The sequence below is a fragment of the Alternaria atra genome (assembly GCF_907166805.1).
Source record: "Alternaria atra isolate CS162 genome assembly, contig: 32, whole genome shotgun sequence".
In the NCBI taxonomy this organism is placed as follows: domain Eukaryota; kingdom Fungi; phylum Ascomycota; class Dothideomycetes; order Pleosporales; family Pleosporaceae; genus Alternaria; species Alternaria atra.
The window spans coordinates 1,879,467-1,900,481 of record NW_025091331.1 but is presented as its reverse complement, the minus strand read 5'-3'; the positions used below and the strand labels follow the sequence as shown (position 1 = coordinate 1,900,481).

General features: G+C 51.1%; 6 protein-coding genes across 6 annotated transcripts; 4 read left to right on the top strand and 2 right to left on the bottom strand.

Annotated features, from left to right (window-relative positions):
• Positions 1-1,444: 1,444 nt before the first annotated feature.
• On the bottom strand, positions 1,445-2,625 carry ALTATR162_LOCUS10393 (uncharacterized protein; the record flags this gene model as incomplete). The annotated part of the gene is made up of 3 exons (XM_043318029.1): positions 1,445-2,193; positions 2,242-2,520; positions 2,571-2,625. The coding sequence occupies 3 exons, from the start codon at positions 2,623-2,625 to the stop codon at positions 1,445-1,447; spliced, it is 1,083 nt and encodes a 360-aa protein (XP_043173964.1).
• A 336-nt stretch (positions 2,626-2,961) lies between these two features.
• ALTATR162_LOCUS10392 (uncharacterized protein) lies at positions 2,962-4,686 on the top strand (the record flags this gene model as incomplete). The annotated part of the gene is made up of 3 exons (XM_043318028.1): positions 2,962-3,337; positions 3,385-4,201; positions 4,263-4,686. 3 exons carry the CDS (start codon positions 2,962-2,964, stop codon positions 4,684-4,686), a joined length of 1,617 nt encoding a protein of 538 aa, XP_043173963.1.
• Positions 4,687-5,135: 449 nt separating this feature from the next.
• ALTATR162_LOCUS10391 (uncharacterized protein) lies at positions 5,136-5,577 on the top strand (the record flags this gene model as incomplete). The annotated part of the gene is made up of 2 exons (XM_043318027.1): positions 5,136-5,241; positions 5,297-5,577. The coding sequence occupies 2 exons, from the start codon at positions 5,136-5,138 to the stop codon at positions 5,575-5,577; spliced, it is 387 nt and encodes a 128-aa protein (XP_043173962.1).
• A 1,277-nt stretch (positions 5,578-6,854) lies between these two features.
• Positions 6,855-8,981, bottom strand: ALTATR162_LOCUS10390 (uncharacterized protein; the record flags this gene model as incomplete). Its single annotated transcript, XM_043318026.1, has 2 exons — positions 6,855-8,699; positions 8,748-8,981. 2 exons carry the CDS (start codon positions 8,979-8,981, stop codon positions 6,855-6,857), a joined length of 2,079 nt encoding a protein of 692 aa, XP_043173961.1.
• A 7,770-nt stretch (positions 8,982-16,751) lies between these two features.
• ALTATR162_LOCUS10389 (uncharacterized protein) lies at positions 16,752-17,904 on the top strand (the record flags this gene model as incomplete). Its single annotated transcript, XM_043318025.1, has 2 exons — positions 16,752-16,781; positions 16,834-17,904. 2 exons carry the CDS (start codon positions 16,752-16,754, stop codon positions 17,902-17,904), a joined length of 1,101 nt encoding a protein of 366 aa, XP_043173960.1.
• Positions 17,905-18,809: 905 nt separating this feature from the next.
• On the top strand, positions 18,810-20,411 carry ALTATR162_LOCUS10388 (uncharacterized protein; the record flags this gene model as incomplete). The annotated part of the gene is made up of 4 exons (XM_043318024.1): positions 18,810-18,990; positions 19,043-19,627; positions 19,675-19,856; positions 19,905-20,411. The coding sequence occupies 4 exons, from the start codon at positions 18,810-18,812 to the stop codon at positions 20,409-20,411; spliced, it is 1,455 nt and encodes a 484-aa protein (XP_043173959.1).
• Positions 20,412-21,015: the final 604 nt, after the last annotated feature.

Genomic DNA, 21,015 nt, shown 5'->3' with positions numbered 1-21,015 from the left:
GTATTTGAATCATTCTGATGTAGAGCCTGAACAGCAGTTTATGTACGTGACAATGCTGATGTGACGCTTGTGGTGACGCCTCCAAGCCTGGGTCTCACCTGCACTCCAAGCAAGCACGTCATAACAGTGTAGTCCATATTGCTTCTTGTCCGATGACTAGTGGGGATTCTACACGATTGCTAGTCATTACTCGTGGCGACAGCCTGGAAACGCCATACATAGTGGACCAAGCATCGCGTACGGAGCGGTCAACGCGAAATCATGCGGTCATGACCATACCAAGAACAGGTCCGCGGGGAGCCTCACGGGTGGACGAAGCCACATTGTAATACAGGAACGTGATCGTCGTAATCGTTGACACAACGATTTGCCCCCGAGGTACCGACTTTTAGGATCCGAGGAGCTATACGAAGGGGTTGATGTCGTACGTGTAATGTTGGTCCACAGTCGGTCTCCGAACGCCCCGATCGCGCTACCTGAATCCCTGTCTACGAACTTCCACCTCGGATTCTCGTATACCCTACACGCCACAACAAACTATTCTACATTAGATACATATCATACGTAGTGTATGATGACACTCGCGGTTGTGTTACGCCTAGATCGAGAATATTCATTACACAATGAACATTGCGCTCTTTCTGCTTGGAGAAACGAACAAATGATCGTTCTACACATCTGATCTAGCTTTGTCATTGATCCCGCCTTGACCAGCTCTTTGATGCTCACTCACAAAAAACAGTGGCTATCTTCCAAAATAATCATCATGCATCGGGAGTTTGGAACACTTAGGGTATCTCATTCAGACCCCAGAATCCGAATACGCACTGCTCATGTCCTCTGCCAGAACGTACCATGAACGGAGCATAGGTATACATTTTTCGTCTGGCACAACGTTGTATAACCCATCATACTCTCCTCCTCTTTGTTTCCTCATCAAATTTCCTATTCTTTCAAGGCGGAAATCTCCAGGGTGAGCAGGCATAGTTTCTTTTAGTCTTTTCTCTTTTCCTTCCCAAACGTCCCTTACTACGACATGATCTCTTCGTGTCTCCTTTCCCTGAATCCGTCTATTGAGACTTTGTAAGTTTGTAGTGATGGAATTTGATGTCTCGTGGTTCATGTTCCTTTTGAGAAACTTGAACAAAAGTCACAGTAACTGTCCCTATGTTGGTGGAGTGGTGATTCTCGACTCCGTTTTCTACTCCGAGGGATTTATTTAGCGCCCACCCACATCTGCTGTTAACCTTCACCAAAAGATCAACACTTTGACCTTATGAATTGGTTAAACAACAGCTTGGTGAGGATGGATTGACTCTTTGCTTGTAGTTGCTGCATACAAGACTCAACAATAACGCCAGCGGTGAGACACTGTTGTTGTAAGGGCCAGTGATTTGGCAGATCAATCATTAGCGCAAGTATACGATATTCCAGCTTTTCCTAATTACAGCTTTGCCCTAACCCAACTTTCGACTACTTCTTGACTTCCCGTGCCCGAGTCACCCTTGTATCCCAGTATTCGTTCCACAACCATCTCTTCGTGACACGCTTTTGGTGTAACAACAGTGGTAACCAGTCCACCTTTACTTCCAAAACCTTGTGTGAACTTCTTCGCGAAGGCCGTGATGCCATCCTTTAGCACCTCATTATCGCCCGCCCATATCAGGACTTCTTCCACAACATCAGCAACAGGCTCCCACCACTCTGGAGCGGCGAGGACAGGTTCATTGTAAAAATCACCAGCGAAGGGAGAGTCGGAGCCGAGGAAGGCTGTCGCCCAGCGGGATAGCGCCCGCGCGTCAAACATGTCGCGTTGCGCGTTTGTGACGAAGGCTGGCGTATTGGTCTGTGTCAAAGAGCACCACGGTGAGATGAGCAGCACTGCGTGGATCTTGGATGGAAGGGACAATGGCGCGATCTCGGGATGCGGGTGTGCGAGGTGCGAGAGCAGACCGAGTAGGAGATTGCCGCCAGCCGAATCGCCGCCCAAGATGAGGTCTGAGGGATTGCGACCTTGTACGTGTACGAGGTGATTGAGTAGCTCGACTGCTTGCTTCAGCTGGCTGGGATACCTGGCTTCGGGTGCGAGGTCGTATGCGAGGAGGAGTGCGGATACGTCGGGACCGAGAGACTCCTGGAAGTCATCAAGCCATAGCATATGGCCGGCCGTGCAAGGCATCACATAGCCACCACCTGGTCAAATCAATCAGATGCTGCTCACATGGTAGCGCTTCAGCCTACCATTGAAGTATACGAAGACCTTCTTCGCACTCCTACTACCGAGCCAATGCGCCTGTGTTCCGCTAGGTAGCTCGATGCTATCAGGTACGAACTTGTATTTCTTCGCATGCTGAATGTAGGTAGGCGTCGATGAGCCGCCATTCATGTACCTGTCTTGTGCAAGGTCGAGGTTTCCCAGGTTCGTGCGGAACGCGGCAAACATGACATCTTTAAAGTACGTGTTGGAGCCATTTTCGCCTTTGAAGGGTGATGTGATGGAGCGTTGGAGGGCAGAGCCCACTGTTGGCCAGATTAGTATCTGTTGTGGAGAATGGCGACGTAGAGCATACTGGTTTTGAGAGTCGCCGAAGCGATGCCCAGCTTGCTTACATTGTGATCTGCCATGGTGTTGTGGTGATGTATGCGACGGAAGCAAGATGCCCCTATCACCAACAACAAACTAGCTACCCCATAGCGCAGGTGGGCATGTAGACTAATCGTGCAGGTGTGCGGAGGGCATTATCCGACGGCATGCAGTATCCCGAGGTTGGCGTTCCCCCCCACGCATATCATCCCCGCAATCGCCCAGCTCGCTTATCACCCGCCATGCCTCATCAGCTCTAGCTCAGTGCTGGCAAAACTCATCGCTGCTGCAGTGTCCAGCTCATGACTCGGGGCAGGATCTGTTCGGGGGGGTTTGGATTCCTCCTGAATCGCAACCCACACCCATCCATGATCAGCATGGCGTCGCCGGCGGAGGCAGATACACCCGAAGGGGCCTCTAGAGACGATGGCTCGGGCGATGGTCAGCCCAACAAAAAGCGCAGGACGGGCCCCAATTCGCGTGGCGTTGCCAATCTCACGCCTGAACAGCTTGCCCGCAAGCGCGCAAACGACCGCGAAGCTCAACGTGCCATCCGAGAGCGGACGAAGAACCAGATTGATCGTCTCAATCAGCGGATCCGGGACTTGGAGAGTCAGCAGCCCTATCATGACCTGCAAATCGTACTCCGAGACAAGGAGGCGGTTCAGGCGGAGAACGCAGATATCAGGAAGAGGCTGGAGAGCGTTCTGAGCATCATCCAGCCCATCGTTCGTGCGACGGGCGGTCTCAATGGTACGTTGACAAACTCGTCACCAAGGCACTATGCTGACAATACGCAGAACTGGCAGCCGCTGCCGAACGATCGCCCCTTCCAATCCATCCTCACCAACAGCGCGACGCGCCTGTGCAACCCGCTGAACCACGACAGTTCCATATCGCCTCCCATGAGCTGTCCACGGCTTCACCTCTGAACGGTAGGCATTCGCCAAGCGTGACTGAGGGAGGAAGAGCTTGGCTGTATCCCAACGATGCGCCTAATAGTCACTTGCGACGCTACTCCAATGGCAGCCCCGGCCCCCATTTCGAGCAGTCGCGAACGCCCCATCTACAGACGGAGATGCCCTTTGACGAACGACTGGGTGTGGATTTCATACTCGATAATGGACAAAGGAGGGCGGTCGATCCAAATCTTCCCCCACCCCAGCAGCCGCGACCCAGCAATGTCAGTAGTAGCCAGCATGCCATGTATGCGCCGAGCATGGTCGCCCACCTCACGCTTCCTCGAAACCTCCCGGCAACGTGTCCTCTGGACGTCATATTGCTCGACTTCCTACAAGACCGCCAGAATCGCGCTGCCGAAGGCGTGCCCATAAAGACCCTGGTTGGCCCACACTATCCAAACTTCACGTCACTAGCGTATCCGGACCGCGTAGTAGATGCGCATCCGCTGTCGAAGCTCTTTACGGACATTCTACGCACGTTTCCGGATATCTGTGGTAGACCAGAACAGGTTGCGATAGTCTTCATCATGTTCTTGGTCATGCGATGGCAAATCGAACCTACGCAGGACAACTACGATCGATTGCCGCACTGGGTTACACCACGACCTTCTCAATTGTTCACTGCTCACGCATTATGGATTGATCATCTCCCATGGTATGTACCAGATGCTACTCTGCGGACCGTTTGGACAGAGAAAACGACTAACCTACCGCAGGCCTCGCCTTCGCGATAGACTCGTCACTAGCCAACCGCCCGTGTCGTTCGAGAACTTCTTCATCCCGTTCACAACTACAATTTCGCTGAACTGGCCCTATGAGCCTCGCGATTGTCTCCTCCCTGCTTCAAAAGTTCACACCCACACCCTCTCGACGACCTCGTCCGTCTCTATTTCCTCGCCTTTCTCCACACATGTAAATGCAGGCTCGCCGCAAGACCCTTCGACCCCACAGCCTCCTGCTGCCAACACATCCGCCGGCATCACATCCATTGGGCCGCTACCCAAGGAGGACGACCAGTGGCTCATCAACCCGGCTTTTGAAACGCACCTCCGTGACTTGAACAACTGGACACTGGGCCCAAGCTTCAGAGGCAACTTTCCTGCGTTTGCTGATTGCGTGAAGATCAAAGAAGGCAGGTGAAGAGTAATGTAGATGTCAAAATGCGTCGCGGTTAGGCGCTGGCGTGTGGGACTGGAAGGGTGTTCATTTGGTATTGCATGTATATCTTACTGTATTATTGGAGGGTAATGAGGGTGGCTCTATTGTCTATTAACACAAGTATCTGGTATTGTATTTTTCCAACTGTATACGACTGGGCGGACAGCATCGAGGAGTCGGGTTGGTGCTCGCGACAGGGACACTCGCATCATATCGGTATCATAACGACACCACACGAAATTTATACCAACATTGTCTTAACCCAGGACTTGCCTGGCGTCTAATTGGTGAAGGTGGACACTGGCCCCGCTTTTGTTTAGGAACACTGCCAGCTCATCTGACAAACTGACACGATTCATTCGGCCTTTAGCTACGCCATAACTTAACTTCTCTCACCCATACTCAGCGTTCCTGCCATATACCCTCTACGCATGGCGATTCCAATTCCAACCCGCGACCCACTGCTGCAGCACATGTTCGCCTACCTCAATCCCCGGCGCGACGCTCTTCCCTCCCACGTCGTCGAGACCATTGCTGGTGGGTAACTCATCTTTCTTCCTTCGATACCAAGCAACTGACAAATTGCACAAAGGAAACCTCACATTCCTGGTCAAATATACTGGCGGCCCCAATGTCCGCGCTTCCCAAATCTCGATTACTGTCATCGACGTCCGCGGACCCAATAATAGTGAAGTTGGCCACAAGGCCACAGTCTGCATCCACGAAGGTCCGGGAAAGTTTGTAGTCGTGGTGTGGAAGCAGGTAGAGTGGGGTCAAAACGTCGTGATCGGACTGGGAGAGAAAGTGGACAAGGCCATCAAAGATATCCTGGCGAAGGAAGGAAACGATGGATACGGTGATTTCAAGGTCTAAGAGGCATTCAGCTGATAGTTTCATGTCGACCAGGAGGTGCTTGGAGAAATTTTCGAAACTGACTACACGAAGCTTCACTTCTATCTCCATCTCGGTGACTTGGTGTCAGGTTAGATACGATGGACTGTGAACATCGGTCTAGAACTACAGCACGGACAACTTGCCTCACGCAGTAGTGTTTCGGGGAACAAGAGAACATGATGAAAATGCACGTGTACACCCACCTTGAAAGCTCAAAGATTGCACTTACACTTACATCATCTCCACTGTCCAGTTCTTCCCATCAAACCAGTATGACTGCCTACCCTCTTGAACAGCGATTATATGGCCTTCTGCAGCCCTACCGTGATGAGTGCTACAAGAATCCTCCCAACAACATATCATCATTAGAAGAAGAACGCTCGCTCTTGATACTCTGCGGTATGTACCCACACCATCTATTTTAGCCCTACCCATAACCTGACCTACATGCAAAGAGAACATAGCCTTCATCATCCGACACACCCAGTCCTCCTCCGGTAAGATGATCGTCACATCAGACCTCTCCATCGCATCTCGGAATTGGTCTCTTATGATCAAAGACGGTGAGAGACCAGCCGGCTTAGGTGTGTTCGTCAACGGAACAGGATATACACACACGATTATGCGCTGTTGTGTGAAGAAGAAAGGCGAGAGAGGTATGGTCGAGGTGTTGATTGAAGAGTGTGATAAGGCATTGGCGACGTTCTTTCCCCAGGTGAAAGGGGGGAAATGTGAGCAGGCTAGGTAAGCACGGAGGTAGTCACAGTGCTATTGATGAAGGGTTTGGAGGCGGAGACGGCGACGGGAAGAGTTCCAGACATGCGCATAACGAAGGAAGATCTATCAGCAAAATTGGAGCTGGGAGTATCTCGACGCACTGCAGCACGTACTAGTGGTGATGAAGGGGAGCTTCTAGTCTATACGGTGAGTACTTCGGATAATACGGAATGTCAATTGCGGCTGAAAGCATCCGCTAGCACTATTATATTGCTTGTACCTTGAACAACGTCGTAGAATTAAGCTCACGCCCCCAGCTTCTAACGTGTGACAGGCTGGTCTGGTTGCAGCTGAAGTGGGGGCTTGCTAGTCTGGGATTCCCAGACATGGCTCAAACTAGGTACCTGACTCGTGGATTACACCTGAGTTATCACTGTAAGCGGCTGGACGCTGCTTTACTAGCTCAACAAAAAGTTGGCAGGTGAGGCGGGAGCATGGCACAGGGTTCAACGTGGCGCAAAGGGACTTAAACTAGATAATCAATGCGTCCTCGCCCAATTCCGGTAAAAGTCGAGACATTCGGCGTTGGCAACGCTCGCGCTGGTCTTAACATTGAGCCCGCAAAGAATTTGCTTGACAGCTCCCTCGACCTTTTTGCCGTTGGTGGTAACGGGTATTTCTGGACACTCGTCCACAACAGCTGGAACATGGCGCGCACTAAGCGCTTGCTTGATCGTTGTCTTGATATTTCCAACAAGATCGTCGGAGATTTGGCGGCCCTCTGCCATCTTTAGAAAGAGCACAACTGTTTCGTCTGCGTCGGTCTCTCTCCTTCGCCCAATGCAAAGTGCGTCTGATACGTCTTCGGGGAAATGTTGAAGAACCACATTGTAGATCTCAGCTGACCCAAAACGTACGCCTGCAGGTTTGAGTATGCCGTCACTACGTCCGAGCATCCACAGTCCGCCAGTCGCGGGGTTGAAGCGCACAAAGTCGCCGTGATGCCAGATAGGCTGCTTCTTTTCGTTTGTGAATTTGTCAAAGTACGACTTCCAGTACTTTGACTCACCTTCTGGGCCCCAGAATGCTACTGGTTGACATATGAAGGGTTTAGTACAGACCAGATCGCCTGGTTCGCCCGAAGCTGAGATGTCGGCACTTGTGTAGTCGTACGCAGCGATTGCCATGCCTAGACCAGCGCCTTGGATTTCGCCTTCGTAAACGGGTAAAAGTGGGTTCGGTGCGCCAAACAACGAGATGATGTCTGTACCGCCGGTAATGCTGCCTAGATTGACAGTCGGGGGGAAGGCGGAGTAGACGTAAGAGAACGTTGAAGGGGCGAGCGGCGACCCAGTGGAGTAGATTGCCTCCAGTTTGTCCATCGCAAGCCCAGCGGCAAATGGATCGATGGACTTTTGCTCTAGGATGGAAAGGTACTTTGCGGATATGCCGAAGTGAGTGATGCCAAACTCATTTATTAAGCGATGCATCGCTAGGTCGTCTGCAATGGAGGTTGATGGGTTGGACTTATCTACGTAGCGGAATGGCGAACCGTCATAGAGTACTAACGTAGCTCCTGATGCCAGTCCGCTGACCAACCAGTGCCACATCATCCAAGTACACGTTGTAAAGTAGAAGAGCCGTGATCGGGGCATTACCGAGCAGTGAATGATGTGCTCTTTTTTGTGTTGAAGTAGCGTACCAATGGCTCCATGGACAATACACTTGGGTGCACCTGTTGTACCACTCGAATACAAGATATACACCGGATGGTCTGGCGGCAATTGCTTGAAGATAAGCTCTGGCGTTGACTTCAGTGTTGTGAATGTTGCGTAGTCGTAAGTTTTGCCATATTGCACAGGAATGGAGGTTACGTCGAACTCTACTGAGGCTACAGTAGGAAATATGATAACAGCTTGGAGAGATGGAAGGTCTCTCGCAATGTCGGCAACCTTGGGCAGTACCGGATGGCTCCGGCCATTGTAGAAGGCAGCATTGTCTGCAAAGAGCAAGATCGGCTCGATCTGGCGTAGCCTATCAAGCACAGCATGAACGCCGGTGTCTGGGCTGACTGCTGTCCACACTGCTCCCAGCGACGTCGCAGCCAGCATCGCCACCAACGCGCTTGTATGGTTCGCGACATAGCCAGCCACTCGATCGCCCTCTTTGAGACCCAAATGTATCATGCCGGCTTGACACTGCTTTACCCTATCCCTAAGCTCCTGCCATGTCACAGTCTCCCTTGTAGTCTCTGTCGCGGCGATAACGGCGGGTGAGTTGGGATCAACTTCAGCAGTGGGGAAAAGGAGATTCTCGGCGAAATTCAGTGTTGCTCCCTGGAAGAAAGCTGGACGAGGAAACATGGGTGCGTCTTCATCCACAGCCTATCGATTGTAAGTATAAATAACATGTATGGACCCAAGCCAACTGACTGATGTTGGAACTCCTTGATGCTTGACACCCACGAAATCCCAGGCTTTTTGCCAGAATTTGTTGACATTGTTGATACTCCATTGGTGTAAATCCGAGTAGTTGGAAAGTTGCAGGTCGTGTGTCTTGTTCACCGATTGAAGGAACTGATACATAGGTGTCGTCTCGGGAGAGGAGTGCTTCCATAAGAGTTTGGGGCCGGCTGAAGTGCCATTGGCGCCTTTCGTGTCTTTCATCGCGTCGCAGTTGGTATGGTGAATCTCTCTGAGGATCGTAACATCAGAATTGGCGAAAGGAAAAAAAAATTGAGGTTTGCGGTTATCGCAGGCTTCCTACAATTCTTGACAGGGGCCTCGGTTCCCCCGCGCCCGATGTCGTGGAGCGGCAAATCCCGATAGCTCATCACGAAAATATCGCGGTTCCCCACGTCAGGACATAGCAACACATCCATCCACCGTGAAACTCTCCTCACGTCTACTACGGATATTCTCCGGTTTGAGCTCCATCTTTCCACCGAACTGCCAAGCTTTACGCTTACTGATTACGTCATTCCAGCGAGGCTGTGGAGCTTGCGCTGCGCGTAGGCGAAGGCATCAGCGACGCGCTCACGCGCCCAGTATGTCAAGAATGCAGCTTCGACTTGCCACAACCCTCACAGCTGGCTCACAGCCACCGAGCTCAACAGTTTTACTCTCATCATACCACGATTTCTAGCGACCCTGGCGGTGTAAGGACGTAAGTTGCGGACGCAGCGCTGAGTTCGGGAAATGAAGTAGGAGCCAGGCCTTTCATTTCCGTATCGCCATCATTACTAAAAATTCATGTTTCAACACCGCGATCGACACTCTGCCTTGGTGGTGAGTTGACCGGTTGTCCAGGGCAATTGTATCGTAATTCGATGGTGTCGAGGACAGCGCATCCACCGCTTAGTCCCGAGGGGGATAGCGCATAGTTTTTGCATACACCTCAGGATTGAGCATTTGCGACGGCATCGCCTGCCCTTGTTATGTGTCTGTTCTCCGATAGCCTGCTAGGAAATTGCGACGCGCATTCGACGCACACCACAGGCGCCTAAGCAAGATTAGGGCGTTGACTGCAACCTACATGGCAAGAATCGGATGCAGGAACCATTTCATACCTGCCGCGGCTGAGCATCAGGATCAGACGACCACCCAGAGATTTCTCGCTGTGGCACGGAGGTTTGCCTACTTTCTGTCTATCGGCATCTCACAACATCCGCACCTTCAGCCTGCTCTATGGCGCGTCAACTATGAACCTTAAACTCGAGGACTTCGCTTGCGCTGAGGTCGTTCGGATTTCCATAGTGGGGCCTGCCTAGATCCGAATGGGCCTATGGATGAGAAGATGCTGTTACACGTCATCCATGCCGATTACAGCTGTAATTGAGGACTCATCCTAAACTAATAATCTGAGTGAGGATTACTAGTTCCGTCCTAGATCCTTGGTGGTCCAAAATCTTACCCTGCTCGCTCCAAGCTCAACAATGTATGGTTCGGGAAGGCTGGTTCCTGCATTGCCTTTCCTTACACCTGTCACTTGACCCCTGGGCATGGGGTGTGACGCGTGCAGGTGAACGCCCTACCCTGCTGTAATCGCTGAACTAGAACCGCTATGCTACCCACAGCCTCGCAAATGGATCGGAAGATCGGTATTTCAAGGGTATTATCGAGGTAGCCGCAGGATCGTTCTAACGCGAAGGCTTTTCTTGGACCAGACAATGTCGTGAGTTTGCCAGCGACCTAGCCGCAGTCTCAACATGACTTCAGGCACATTATTGCATGTGCAAGTACGATCTGACTCCGCCGACTTTTACGTCCTTTCAGAATCTTACATGCATATCTAGCGCAAATGTGTTTTGTACACAAGACACTCATTTCCTCACACCATCAAATCATGGTAGCGAGATGGCTATTGTCTGGCACGCACCATGCTCGAACCCCTGCAAGACAAAGCTGGTTAGGAACATGCGTTTCGATGTTCACAAGATTCGCGACATGCACGTCAGCTTCTGTATGCATGCGTGCCTGGATCAACCGATGATTTTCCTCATAGGGTCAGTGAGCCCTATGTGCCACACCCTGGTCTCTATATTCCCCTTTATCGACTGAACATGCATATCATGAAACCAGGATACTCAGATAACTCGGAAATTCGTGTATGGTCCATGGTAAGAAGAAGCTCGGACTTGTTGGATGTTTAACCTAACATCTTCGCGTACTTAGACGACACTCGTGCTATTCTACCATCATGGAGGTCGCGACCCAGCGTTTCTGCATACAAGACTTGGAAGTCTCCCCAAGGAAAGGCGAGATTCAAAAGACACGAGCTTCATCGCATTCACCACCATTAAAAGCAGGAACGCCACCAGATCGCATTACAATTTAAGCTGAAAAATATGCCGACGATGCAGACTACATCCTTGCAACATGCCCTGGTTCATTGCTGTTCTTACCAAAACGGTGAGAACTAGTGAAGTTTCATGCTTCATGTTGCCGCAATGGATCATGACAAGGCGTCAGCAGAGGGGTCAACTGGGGGTCAACACGTCTCGAAGTAAGTGTACCGGCCTTCGGCTTGGGCATACATGAGCACGATAGGAATATAAAAGGCGCCGATGTCAACCCAATATCACCATCACTACCGACATCGTGAGTTCATTCGTACTCGCCATCGTCTGATCGCTGCTGAAGGTATAGGCTGTCGCGTTCTGTGGTACGTTCAATATCAGACCTTTCCCTCGAGTTTCGCCGTAAGAGACGCTGCCTCACAGGATCAGATCTAGTATCATATCCCAAGCCGCTCATCATAACACGCTCACTTTACCAACATGGACAATCATGGGAGACATGATGCCTTTTCGCTCAAGTTTTACAATCAGGGCCTATCCTCTCCGGCCACGACCGAAGCGCGACGAATACCTTCAAACGCCTCATGCCCGTATCATGCAGCTGTGCTCGGACCTCGTCCTCAGCAGATTGGCTCTCAGTCGACGATATTCAGTCGCCAGATGCTTCAAAACGTTCCGCCATCGGGCTTAACACAAGACTGGTGTATCGGCTCTTCGGTGAATATGGGATGCACGTGTGCGTCTGCTAGAGGGGCCGGATGCGACAAAATGGCTCGCGAAATCGAAGCCATTATGCGAGCTTCTGAGGCTGCTGCCACAGCCACTCCCTCCGGGCAATCTTGAATGGAACAGATGTATCGGCGGTAGAGAGAACATTCGTCCCACCGCTCTCGTCGTTCCGGCATGGATGACTCCAAGGCGAGCTTCTATATGGCAATCTGGTCATTTACGATTGTTGCTGCGCCAAAGTCACTCAAGTGGCATCACTTTCTCCCCGAAACCCTTTTGTATTCTCCTTCTGCGCAATTACTGCTGTTGCTGCTTTTGTACTATATAATATGTTGCTACGGCTTACTTGCCACCTACCTATGTCACAAATATCCACTAGTCGTTAATTTGACTACGCTAAGCGACTGTATGGCTTCGAGCAGTATATCAAACAATAACGCCACGACATCTAGCACCAACACGGTTACGACCAAGGCGGACGTTATGACCTACAAGCCTGCCTCATTCCCCTAAGCTCGGTCGAACAATAGGCATAGTCCCACGCCGCCGAACCAGCATGGCAATGATTGCTCAGGCTGTCCTGAAGTAAACCCCGAACCTGAGGGCAGGCGCCTTGGGGCATGGCATCTACCGAACGTTCCCTAGATCGTTTATCGGTGCATGGTGAGATTTAGCGGTTCCTACTTTGACAGCTTTGAGCAGATGACCCCCACATTGTCACATATGGTTGCAACATGCAATATCACTACTTCGGAGTCAACTTGTTTGCCGTGGCTACGAGGAACCGATTGATATTGGGTTGATGTCAATGTCGTGGTGCGGTATCGCGACTACCGCGACGGCGGCGCGATGCAAGTCAATCGGAAAGGCTTCGCATCTCAGCATTGAAATCCCTCTTCCCAGTTCTATCTTCTAATTTGGCTCCACACCACGCGAGTAGACGTGTTCTACCAGAACCTCCAGTGGTTGTCGGGCTGGGGTCATTACTCACGGCACGTACCTGGCCAACACACCATGACACCTGAATGTCAGTAAGCTTTGGCATTATGGAGCGATGTGGAAGGAAGATCGCCAGCTGAATTATTCTCTTCCTCGATGCATTCTGTCACTAGACTAGACACTACCAGATGCAGCCCAGCCTGCGAGTTCAAGCACTGGGTTTTCATAAGTGAAACACTAGGTCTCGTCGTCATCAAAGACAATCACTCTTTGATTGCTACCAAATGTGTACATGCTCGTAATGGTACCTCACAGACCACTCCGTGGAGCCACACTATCCGAGTTGAGACATCACAGTCTCGTAGTCTCAATTTGCGCTGCAGTGCGATTGCGGCCATGGCCATGTACTAGCAAGGTCTGACTGCATGCGGAGGCGTAGACCTCTGAAAGATGCATGCGCAATAAACCGTGGTTCTGGCCTTGTCAGTCATATGACGCGCTGCAGTGCGCATTTGGTGGCAAGTTTTCACGCTGTGAATATGTAACAATGCGATGGTCTAATGCCACTGGGTGCTGAACCGAAGCTATGGGGCATAGGAAATTTGAGGAACATGCGGGAGGAATATAGCGGTGTGTATGAGAGCCTGATCTTGCGCTCATGGCGTCTCCATACCTAGGTGTCCAACCAGATAAGTTGCTTGCCCACCCTAATGCACGTAGACGCAGGGGAAGCGCTTAAGTCTGCATCCACGAATCCGCTGAGATCTCTCACCTCGCGACAGCAACAGATTTTTTTTTTGAATATGAAAGCCCTCGGATCTTTGCCTGCAGAGGGAGATGCATGTTTTCCCGGTAACCTGGCAATCCATTTGGCCTCAGCGCTGGGCGCTCTATCGTTGCGTGGACCCGAGGAATCGGTGCCTTCCATCAACAACAGGCTTCCAGAAGTCTGCAATCGCCGATCAGAAGAAGACTTAAACCAAACGAGATCTTATATCGACGTATTTAGAAACTTGACGCCTTACTTATCCATCTTCGTGTGGACAGATAATTCACAGTACCGCCGCCTTTCTACCATTGCTCCTGCGCAACTTCGTTCGCGCACCCTTATTCCACGTCTTATCTTTTGCGTTGTTAAGCTACACTGTAGAGCATCAGAGCAAAACCAAGCCTTTAGTAGCTTGGGCGGCAGGTGTTCTGCTGCCATAAGACATAGTCGTTCCTTCGTCCTCCATTGCGCCGAGATGGATCCCACCAAATCGAACCTTCCCACAATTTTGCTGCTTCCTGGTGTTACGTCCTACTGAATAATTAGAGAAGATTATCCGCGTGGATGTACGGACGGGGGACCGGGCTGTGCGGTCCTGCCTCATACGTAGCGGGCAGGGCTGTGCAAGTGTACGGTGACATCCAATCAGGGAACACCACGAGGGTGTGTAATACGACATTCTCACACAATTTTAGAGTCTACGGGGAAGCGGTCCAGCATCCCATTCCTTCCTCTTTGGAATGATAAGGCTGGTTAGGCCTTGCAAGATCTCCTGCACCCCTGCGTGCCGGCAACCTTCCCATACACATAGCTTGATGTCTACCACATTATTGATTCATGCCTTGCACAGCGGGCGTCACCTTGCAGCTTTTTTCAACATCCTGTCACCTCGCCCCTTATCTACACCAATGAAGGTCAGATTGAGACGCACACATGCCTGAGGCAGTAGCTCGCTAACTACAATAGTGCAGCTTCAGCCTTGGAAAGGAACGCTTTGAGCCGATCCCCCAGGAGCCATCTGGTGGTTCCTAGTACTCTGAGTGCTTAGCAGCCATCTTCGATAATCCAAGAGATTGAGAGGCGACTCTTTTTCTGGCCTTCACGCTGGAACCTGATGGGTCTTATTGCTCGTACCTTGGGTGGTACGTCGAAAAGCGGTATCATTCACCCGAAATGCCGGTAGTCTTCGGAATGCTGATTCCCAGTCCATGTGTGGTTATACTCGTTCCACAGGCACCTCTGTTTCACCGCTTGAGCGACGCTACATCCGATGCATGATATCATCCGGCGAGCGCTCATGTTCATGAACCCGTTGTAACCCTCATAGTTCTCTTATCCGATTCGACCGCGGAAGCTGCGATGAGTGCCATGGTCATGCATCTTCCGGTCCGAGCAGTTCGCTTGGGCTCCGTATCCACAGCCACGATCCCACACCAGTGTAGGGCGTCCTCCAACTCTTGCCCCATACGTACAAGAGTTTGCAGCGGAATCTAACCCCCATCCCCGAGATCACGCTAAATATCAAAACCTTCTACATACAGCTAGTGTAATTATGAACAAGGAGATAATGGATCGAGTTATCCGACTCCGCGCTGCCAGGCGCAGTTCAGTTCCTAGAACTGCGCAATGAGCATGTGTCTCACGCATAGGAAGAATGGCTCATTGTATCCCAGTCAATGCCACGGCAGTCAAAGTATAAGTAACGACTAGCGCACGGCTGTTAAGATACAGTGATAGTTTCCCTCTTTTCTTTTTGCAGCTCCATCAAAGAAAATGGCTCCCTCAGCCCCAACGGCGGTGACTATATCAGCAGGTACTCATGCATCTTTCCGGCCTGATGGCCAAGTACATTCCTCATCGTCACCTTTTCAGCACAGTGCCTCTGCCGAGATAAATGGTAACGGACGCACTGGCACTGCTATGCAGGCTCATCGCAGTGACCTTAACTGTGTTGGGATGTGGGCCACCGAAGAAGAATGCCAGCGTACCGGCATACCCATGGACACAGGTAGCGCTGGCCTCCCAAAGTGCTCACTAGGGGGTACTGACATCGTACAGTCCAGTCCCATGCACCCCAAAAGGATTGTGCACGCCATCGCAACATATACACAGCGTGTTTTGTTACCCCCAATCACCTCCATGTTGTCGAACTTCTCGGAAAGCCGTACGTTACCGATAGCGCTGATCATATCCTCGAGGGAGAGACCGATGAATCGTTAGCCGCGACTTGCACTTGCATTGTAATGATGCAAGTAGACGAGGATGAAGCGAACCCGGCGATAACCACGACAAACGGGGTGGTAGCGCATGCGCAGCAGGCACAGCAGGCAAATGGGACGCGTTAGTGCAAAGCTCTTACGACAGTTATTCTTTTCAATGGAGAGAAGGCGATTGAACGTAAAGTGGGCGGTGTTCAGCTCAAGGTACCTAAGTAAGGAGTATGAGACTGAGGTGCCTGCTGGAAAAGTCTTGTTCTGGCTTGGCATTCGACTTCGATTATCCTACGGTAGAAATACTAGAGATTCTTTTTGTATCACGCGCGAAGCGGTCTGTTGCTTCCGTGTTGCTGGATGTGATGACATTGTGGCCCCATGCGAGGCTGTGCTGCGTCAGGAACGCTTTGCTATGCGCTTCGACCTTGTTCTCTTTACTAATCACCGACACATTTGTTGTATACTATCTGATAGGGTATTTCGATATCTTAGCACATAATTAGTTTTCGCCATCATACGTATCGCTATAAATCATTAAGATCGATGTCGACACTGCAGGTGGGCGACGATGCGACACCTATCGCACTGCGGCCACATCAGCTGCTCAAATGATGATGTCTCTTACATCGAAGGTATCATATTCTCTATAGCAATCAGACCTCACACGAACTGTCCGTAATACAGACCACAACGAAAGCGATGTTTACCGCACAACACGTAGCGCCTCCTGAATCGCAAACAGCCCGCTGGCTTATCGATAAGCTAACGCACGAACCACCTCTCGCTCAGTCTTTTCGTGGGGCTAGCCTTCCGTGATACCAGTCATGCAGTTAAGCATTCTGCAAAACTCATTTACGATCTCTCTACGCTCCTATAACAATTGATGCGAATTCTGGGGCAACTAAATGTCTCGCTGAGAAGGCAATCATTAATCCAGGTGCCAATTCACCCCCTCGTTCGACAACCCCTCTACCGTCCTACCGCGGCAATGGACCTGTCTACGGATACCACCGAGCACGTTCGTATGTCGCCCCTTCAAAATGAACGGGTTTGGCTAACGACCATTGCAGAAGGGCTCGGTGCATCATGACACGCATGCTACGCCGCCACAATTCATTCAGAAAGAACATTGGCGATACCAAAGCATGCGTAAAGCTGACCTAGATACCGACCAAGACATGTTTGATCTCAGTAAACGCGACCAGTTTAGCGAAGATCATAAAGATATCTGGCGCCCTGCAGGCATCATCCCCGCGGCTCAGATCGAAGCTGCTTGCCAGGCATATGCGAGGGGCAAACCACTCGCTGTACCTGCAAAAGATGCGCAAATCTTCGAACATCGCGACTTTCCTGGCCTCCAAGTTATATCTGGACTTCTCCCACCTGAGACGCAAGTTCTCTTCACGTCGTGTCTTATGCACAGAGATCTGGCAGATCCAGGCCATAAGATCAACCTCCAGGCGGATTATGATATCCCATACCCTCCAAAACCCACATCGGACGGACTGCGGTTCGACAGTAGTTTCTTTCTACGTCAGCGGGCAGCTCCAGAGGACTGCCTAATGCCAAAGCTCTCGGACAAACTGAAACCTCTCAACAACGAGCAGTTCTTGTACACCAAGCTTCGTTGGCTAACACTCGGCGAACAATACGATTGGCCGACTCGCAGTTATGCAAAGCATGCAACGCCATTCCCAGAGGATTTGTCAATGCTTGTGACTGGTCTCTTCCCTCATATTCGGCCCGAATCTGGTGTGGTTTTGATGTACTCAGCCAAAGACTTCATGCCTGTGCATCGCGACGTCAGCGAGCAGTGTCAGCGAGCGCTTGCAAGTTTCAGTGTCGGATGCGATGGCGTCTTCATCATGGCGCGAGGCGAGGATGATGGCGAAGGTGAGAACGCGCCTAGAAGTGTCGCTATCCGAGTCCACAGTGGCGATGTTGTGCATCTGACCGGCGATGCTCGCTGGGCGTGGCACGCGATGGCGCGTTCGATACCTAGCACATGCCCATCCTACCTTGCAGATTGGCCGGCAGGTACACCAGGCTCTACAGCAGCTGAGGAGAAAGCCTATAGAAAATGGAAGGGCTATATGGGTACGAAGCGCATCAATGTCAGCTGTCGGCAGGTCTGGGATTGAAAGAGAGAAAAAAAACGGCAGCCAAAGGGACGGCCCGTCTGGGGAATTCCATCACAGTGGACACGAGTTCCTTGATGATAATCGGCTCCGTACGCTCGGTGTCGTGGTTTTGCTGACGGCGGCTGCGTAGCGTACTCCACGGTGGAGCAGTCCTCGGGGTATTAGTAGACGTAATTGCAGCACCAAGGTGCAACGTCAAACCCAACCCAACCCAACCCACCTCTTTGAAAGGTTACCGAGGTTTCCACAGATCTCCTTGATTAAGTGCAACTGTGCTTTGTCTCATTACTGTATAAGTGCAGCAACTCCAAACACTGTTTTCTTCAAGATGCAACATCCAGCGCGGGACAAGCGTTCTCCAATGTTCTCCAATTTCCTTTTCCTTGGCCCAGGCCACCAGCTTTCCATTACAGGTTGATAACCCGCCCCTAGCGAGTCAGCTAGCCCCCTACGGGAGCTTGACACTAGCATCTGACCAGCCGCTATCACGAAGTTTTGGTTCGTCGGTAAGCACACTGCGCACTAGCCTTCGAAGCCACTAGGATGCAAACGACGATTACTGCCAAATGAAGGAGACCGACCTATGGGCCCTGAACGCCATACGCCAGGACCCTAGTAACTTCTGACATGTTGCTATCTATCGGTGGAGGCTGCGACCTGCCCTTGCTTGCCTCGAGTTGAGGGTGTGAGCTCATGCTTGTGCTTAGTGCTGTGCACCCACTCTTGATTCTCAGGGTCCTGGGGAAGGCGCAGCTCGAGATGGCTTAAAGTTTATCTTGCTCCCACGCCTCGGCCCTTCTCTTTGTTAGTGTAACGTCCACCTCCGCATTCATCATTGTTGCTATCCTTTGTTCTTGCTCAACTTTGTGTCGCGTTGCTTTTTAGAGTGTTGGCCGTAAAACGTCATGGGGATCCTGAACCTTCCTCAGTTTCGCTACCATGGACCTTGGGTTCAGATGCTAATTGCTGGCCTTGGTGTTGGTTCCTCTGCTGGTATTTACGTCGCGCTGAACCTCCTAGGAGCTGGTGGTGGGAAGCCAGATTCAGCGCAGGTAGTCCAGGTTGTCAATGCGACACTGTGTGCAGGTACACAATCATATACGTGGCTTACAGGCGACATATACTGATTATCCTATAGTATGGTTCTTCTCATCTTCCTTCGGTGGTTCGATCTTAAACAAGCTTGGACCTGGTCTCACTATGTGCATCGGCGTTCAAACTTACGCTGTGTACGTGGGATCTCTCTGGTATTACGATGAGACAGGTAAGAAAGGCTATCCATACGCAGCTGGCCCTATCATTGGCATTGGTGCAGGTATGGTCTTCATCACTGCCGGATACGTTGCAACCGGATATCCCGAAGAAAGAGAGAAAGGGTCCTACGCGACAATACTGATGAACATGCAAGCGCTTGGGTCCGTGATTAGTGGTATCATCCCGGTTATCATAAACAGGAACTCGGACACCGTTGCTGGCGTTCCAAGATCAGTGTACATTGCCTTCATCGTCATCATGGTCATTGGTGGTTTGCTATGCCTAGCTCTGCTTCGACCACACAAGCTCACGAGAGATGATGGCTCCGTGGTCGCCGTTGATCGTCCAAGAGGAGTATGGGAGGAGCTCAGAACAAATTTGCTAGTTTTCACAGATCCCGTCCTCCTCATGATGTTGCCGGCATTCTTACCAGCTGAAGGGTTCTTAGTGTACAGCGGATCAGTCAATGGTAGGCCTTCAGGAGATGTTCACAAACCAAAGCTTACTCCGTCGCAGCTTTCAATAACAATCTCCGTACACGCTCACTACTTTCCTTCATCGCTGTTGTCATGCAGATACCAGCAGGGTGGGCATTGCAATACGTTCTGGACTACCCAGGGTGGGGTCGCCGCAAGCGCGGACTTATCGGCTTGACAGGTGTTTGCATCCCTCTAGTCATTGCGTGGGTTTGGGAGATGGTATGCGTAGACACTGTCCGCTCAACATTACGTGCTAACGTCACCCAGATCCGGACTCGAAAGTACGACCGCAACAATCCGCCTACCAACCCTACAGACTGGGATGAACCAGAGTTTGGATGGATATTCTTCCTTTTTATGCTCAACTGGGTCTTCTCACAACTGTGGCATAACATTGTCTATTACTGGATCGGCGCTCTTACGAACTCTCCCCAGAAACTCACGCACTATGTCGGTGTCTTTCGTGGCGTGCTCGGAGCGGGCGAAGCGATTTGCTTCGGTCTGGACAGTATCAAGATACCGTTCATCGCCGAGGCAGGTGGTATTCTATTGTTTTATGTGATAGGAATCGCAAGTTTTTACTACTTGGGGGTCTATCACATGCAAGACACAAACTACGATCGAACCGAAGAGGGCGTGGTGATACCGAACCACATTCTAGAGATGGAGGGAATGACATCAGGGCGGGAAGTAGGTTCAAGAGACCGGGAAGAAAAAGAGGGCCATGTCGCAGAAAGTGAAAAGGATGAGTTGAGTGGCGGGGAGAAGGTCTGAGTCATTCTCGTACGCATTCACGAATCTCGGTGTCTTCTATCAGGCTCTTCTACAGTACAAGTTGTAATAAATCGTGTCACACATTCTGATCTTCATCCAAAGCTATCGCCGATAACGCCAACAGCTACCATTCCATGGGCCCAATCCGTTGAGGTATGCTTTCATCCTCCATTTTTGCTTTTTCACCTTTACCGCTCCATCGCCCCATCTCTGCATTATGATAGGCTCACTATAGACAGCGGTACAGCACCATGCACAACCAGGTCATGAGAAGACGTAAACCTGTTCATAAGCGTGCATGCGCCAGTAGCAGACCTTCGCTCGAGTTGCCCTCCTAGCCCACATATTATACCCCAACAGCCATACAAACACCCTTATTTGCAGACCCTCGGTTATGTATGCTCATGTCATGCTCCAACTCCGGTTGATCACTTCCCATTATGCTAATCATCCGAAAGCATGACGATGCACCAACGGCTGTAAGCGATACAACTACCCCCACTGTAGTCAACAACGGGCCGTCCCTGTAAAACTGCGTTATCGTCATGCGTGTTTGCGGCGTGGGCGTCGCTTGATGAAGGATCGGTTCATACTCACCGAGCGT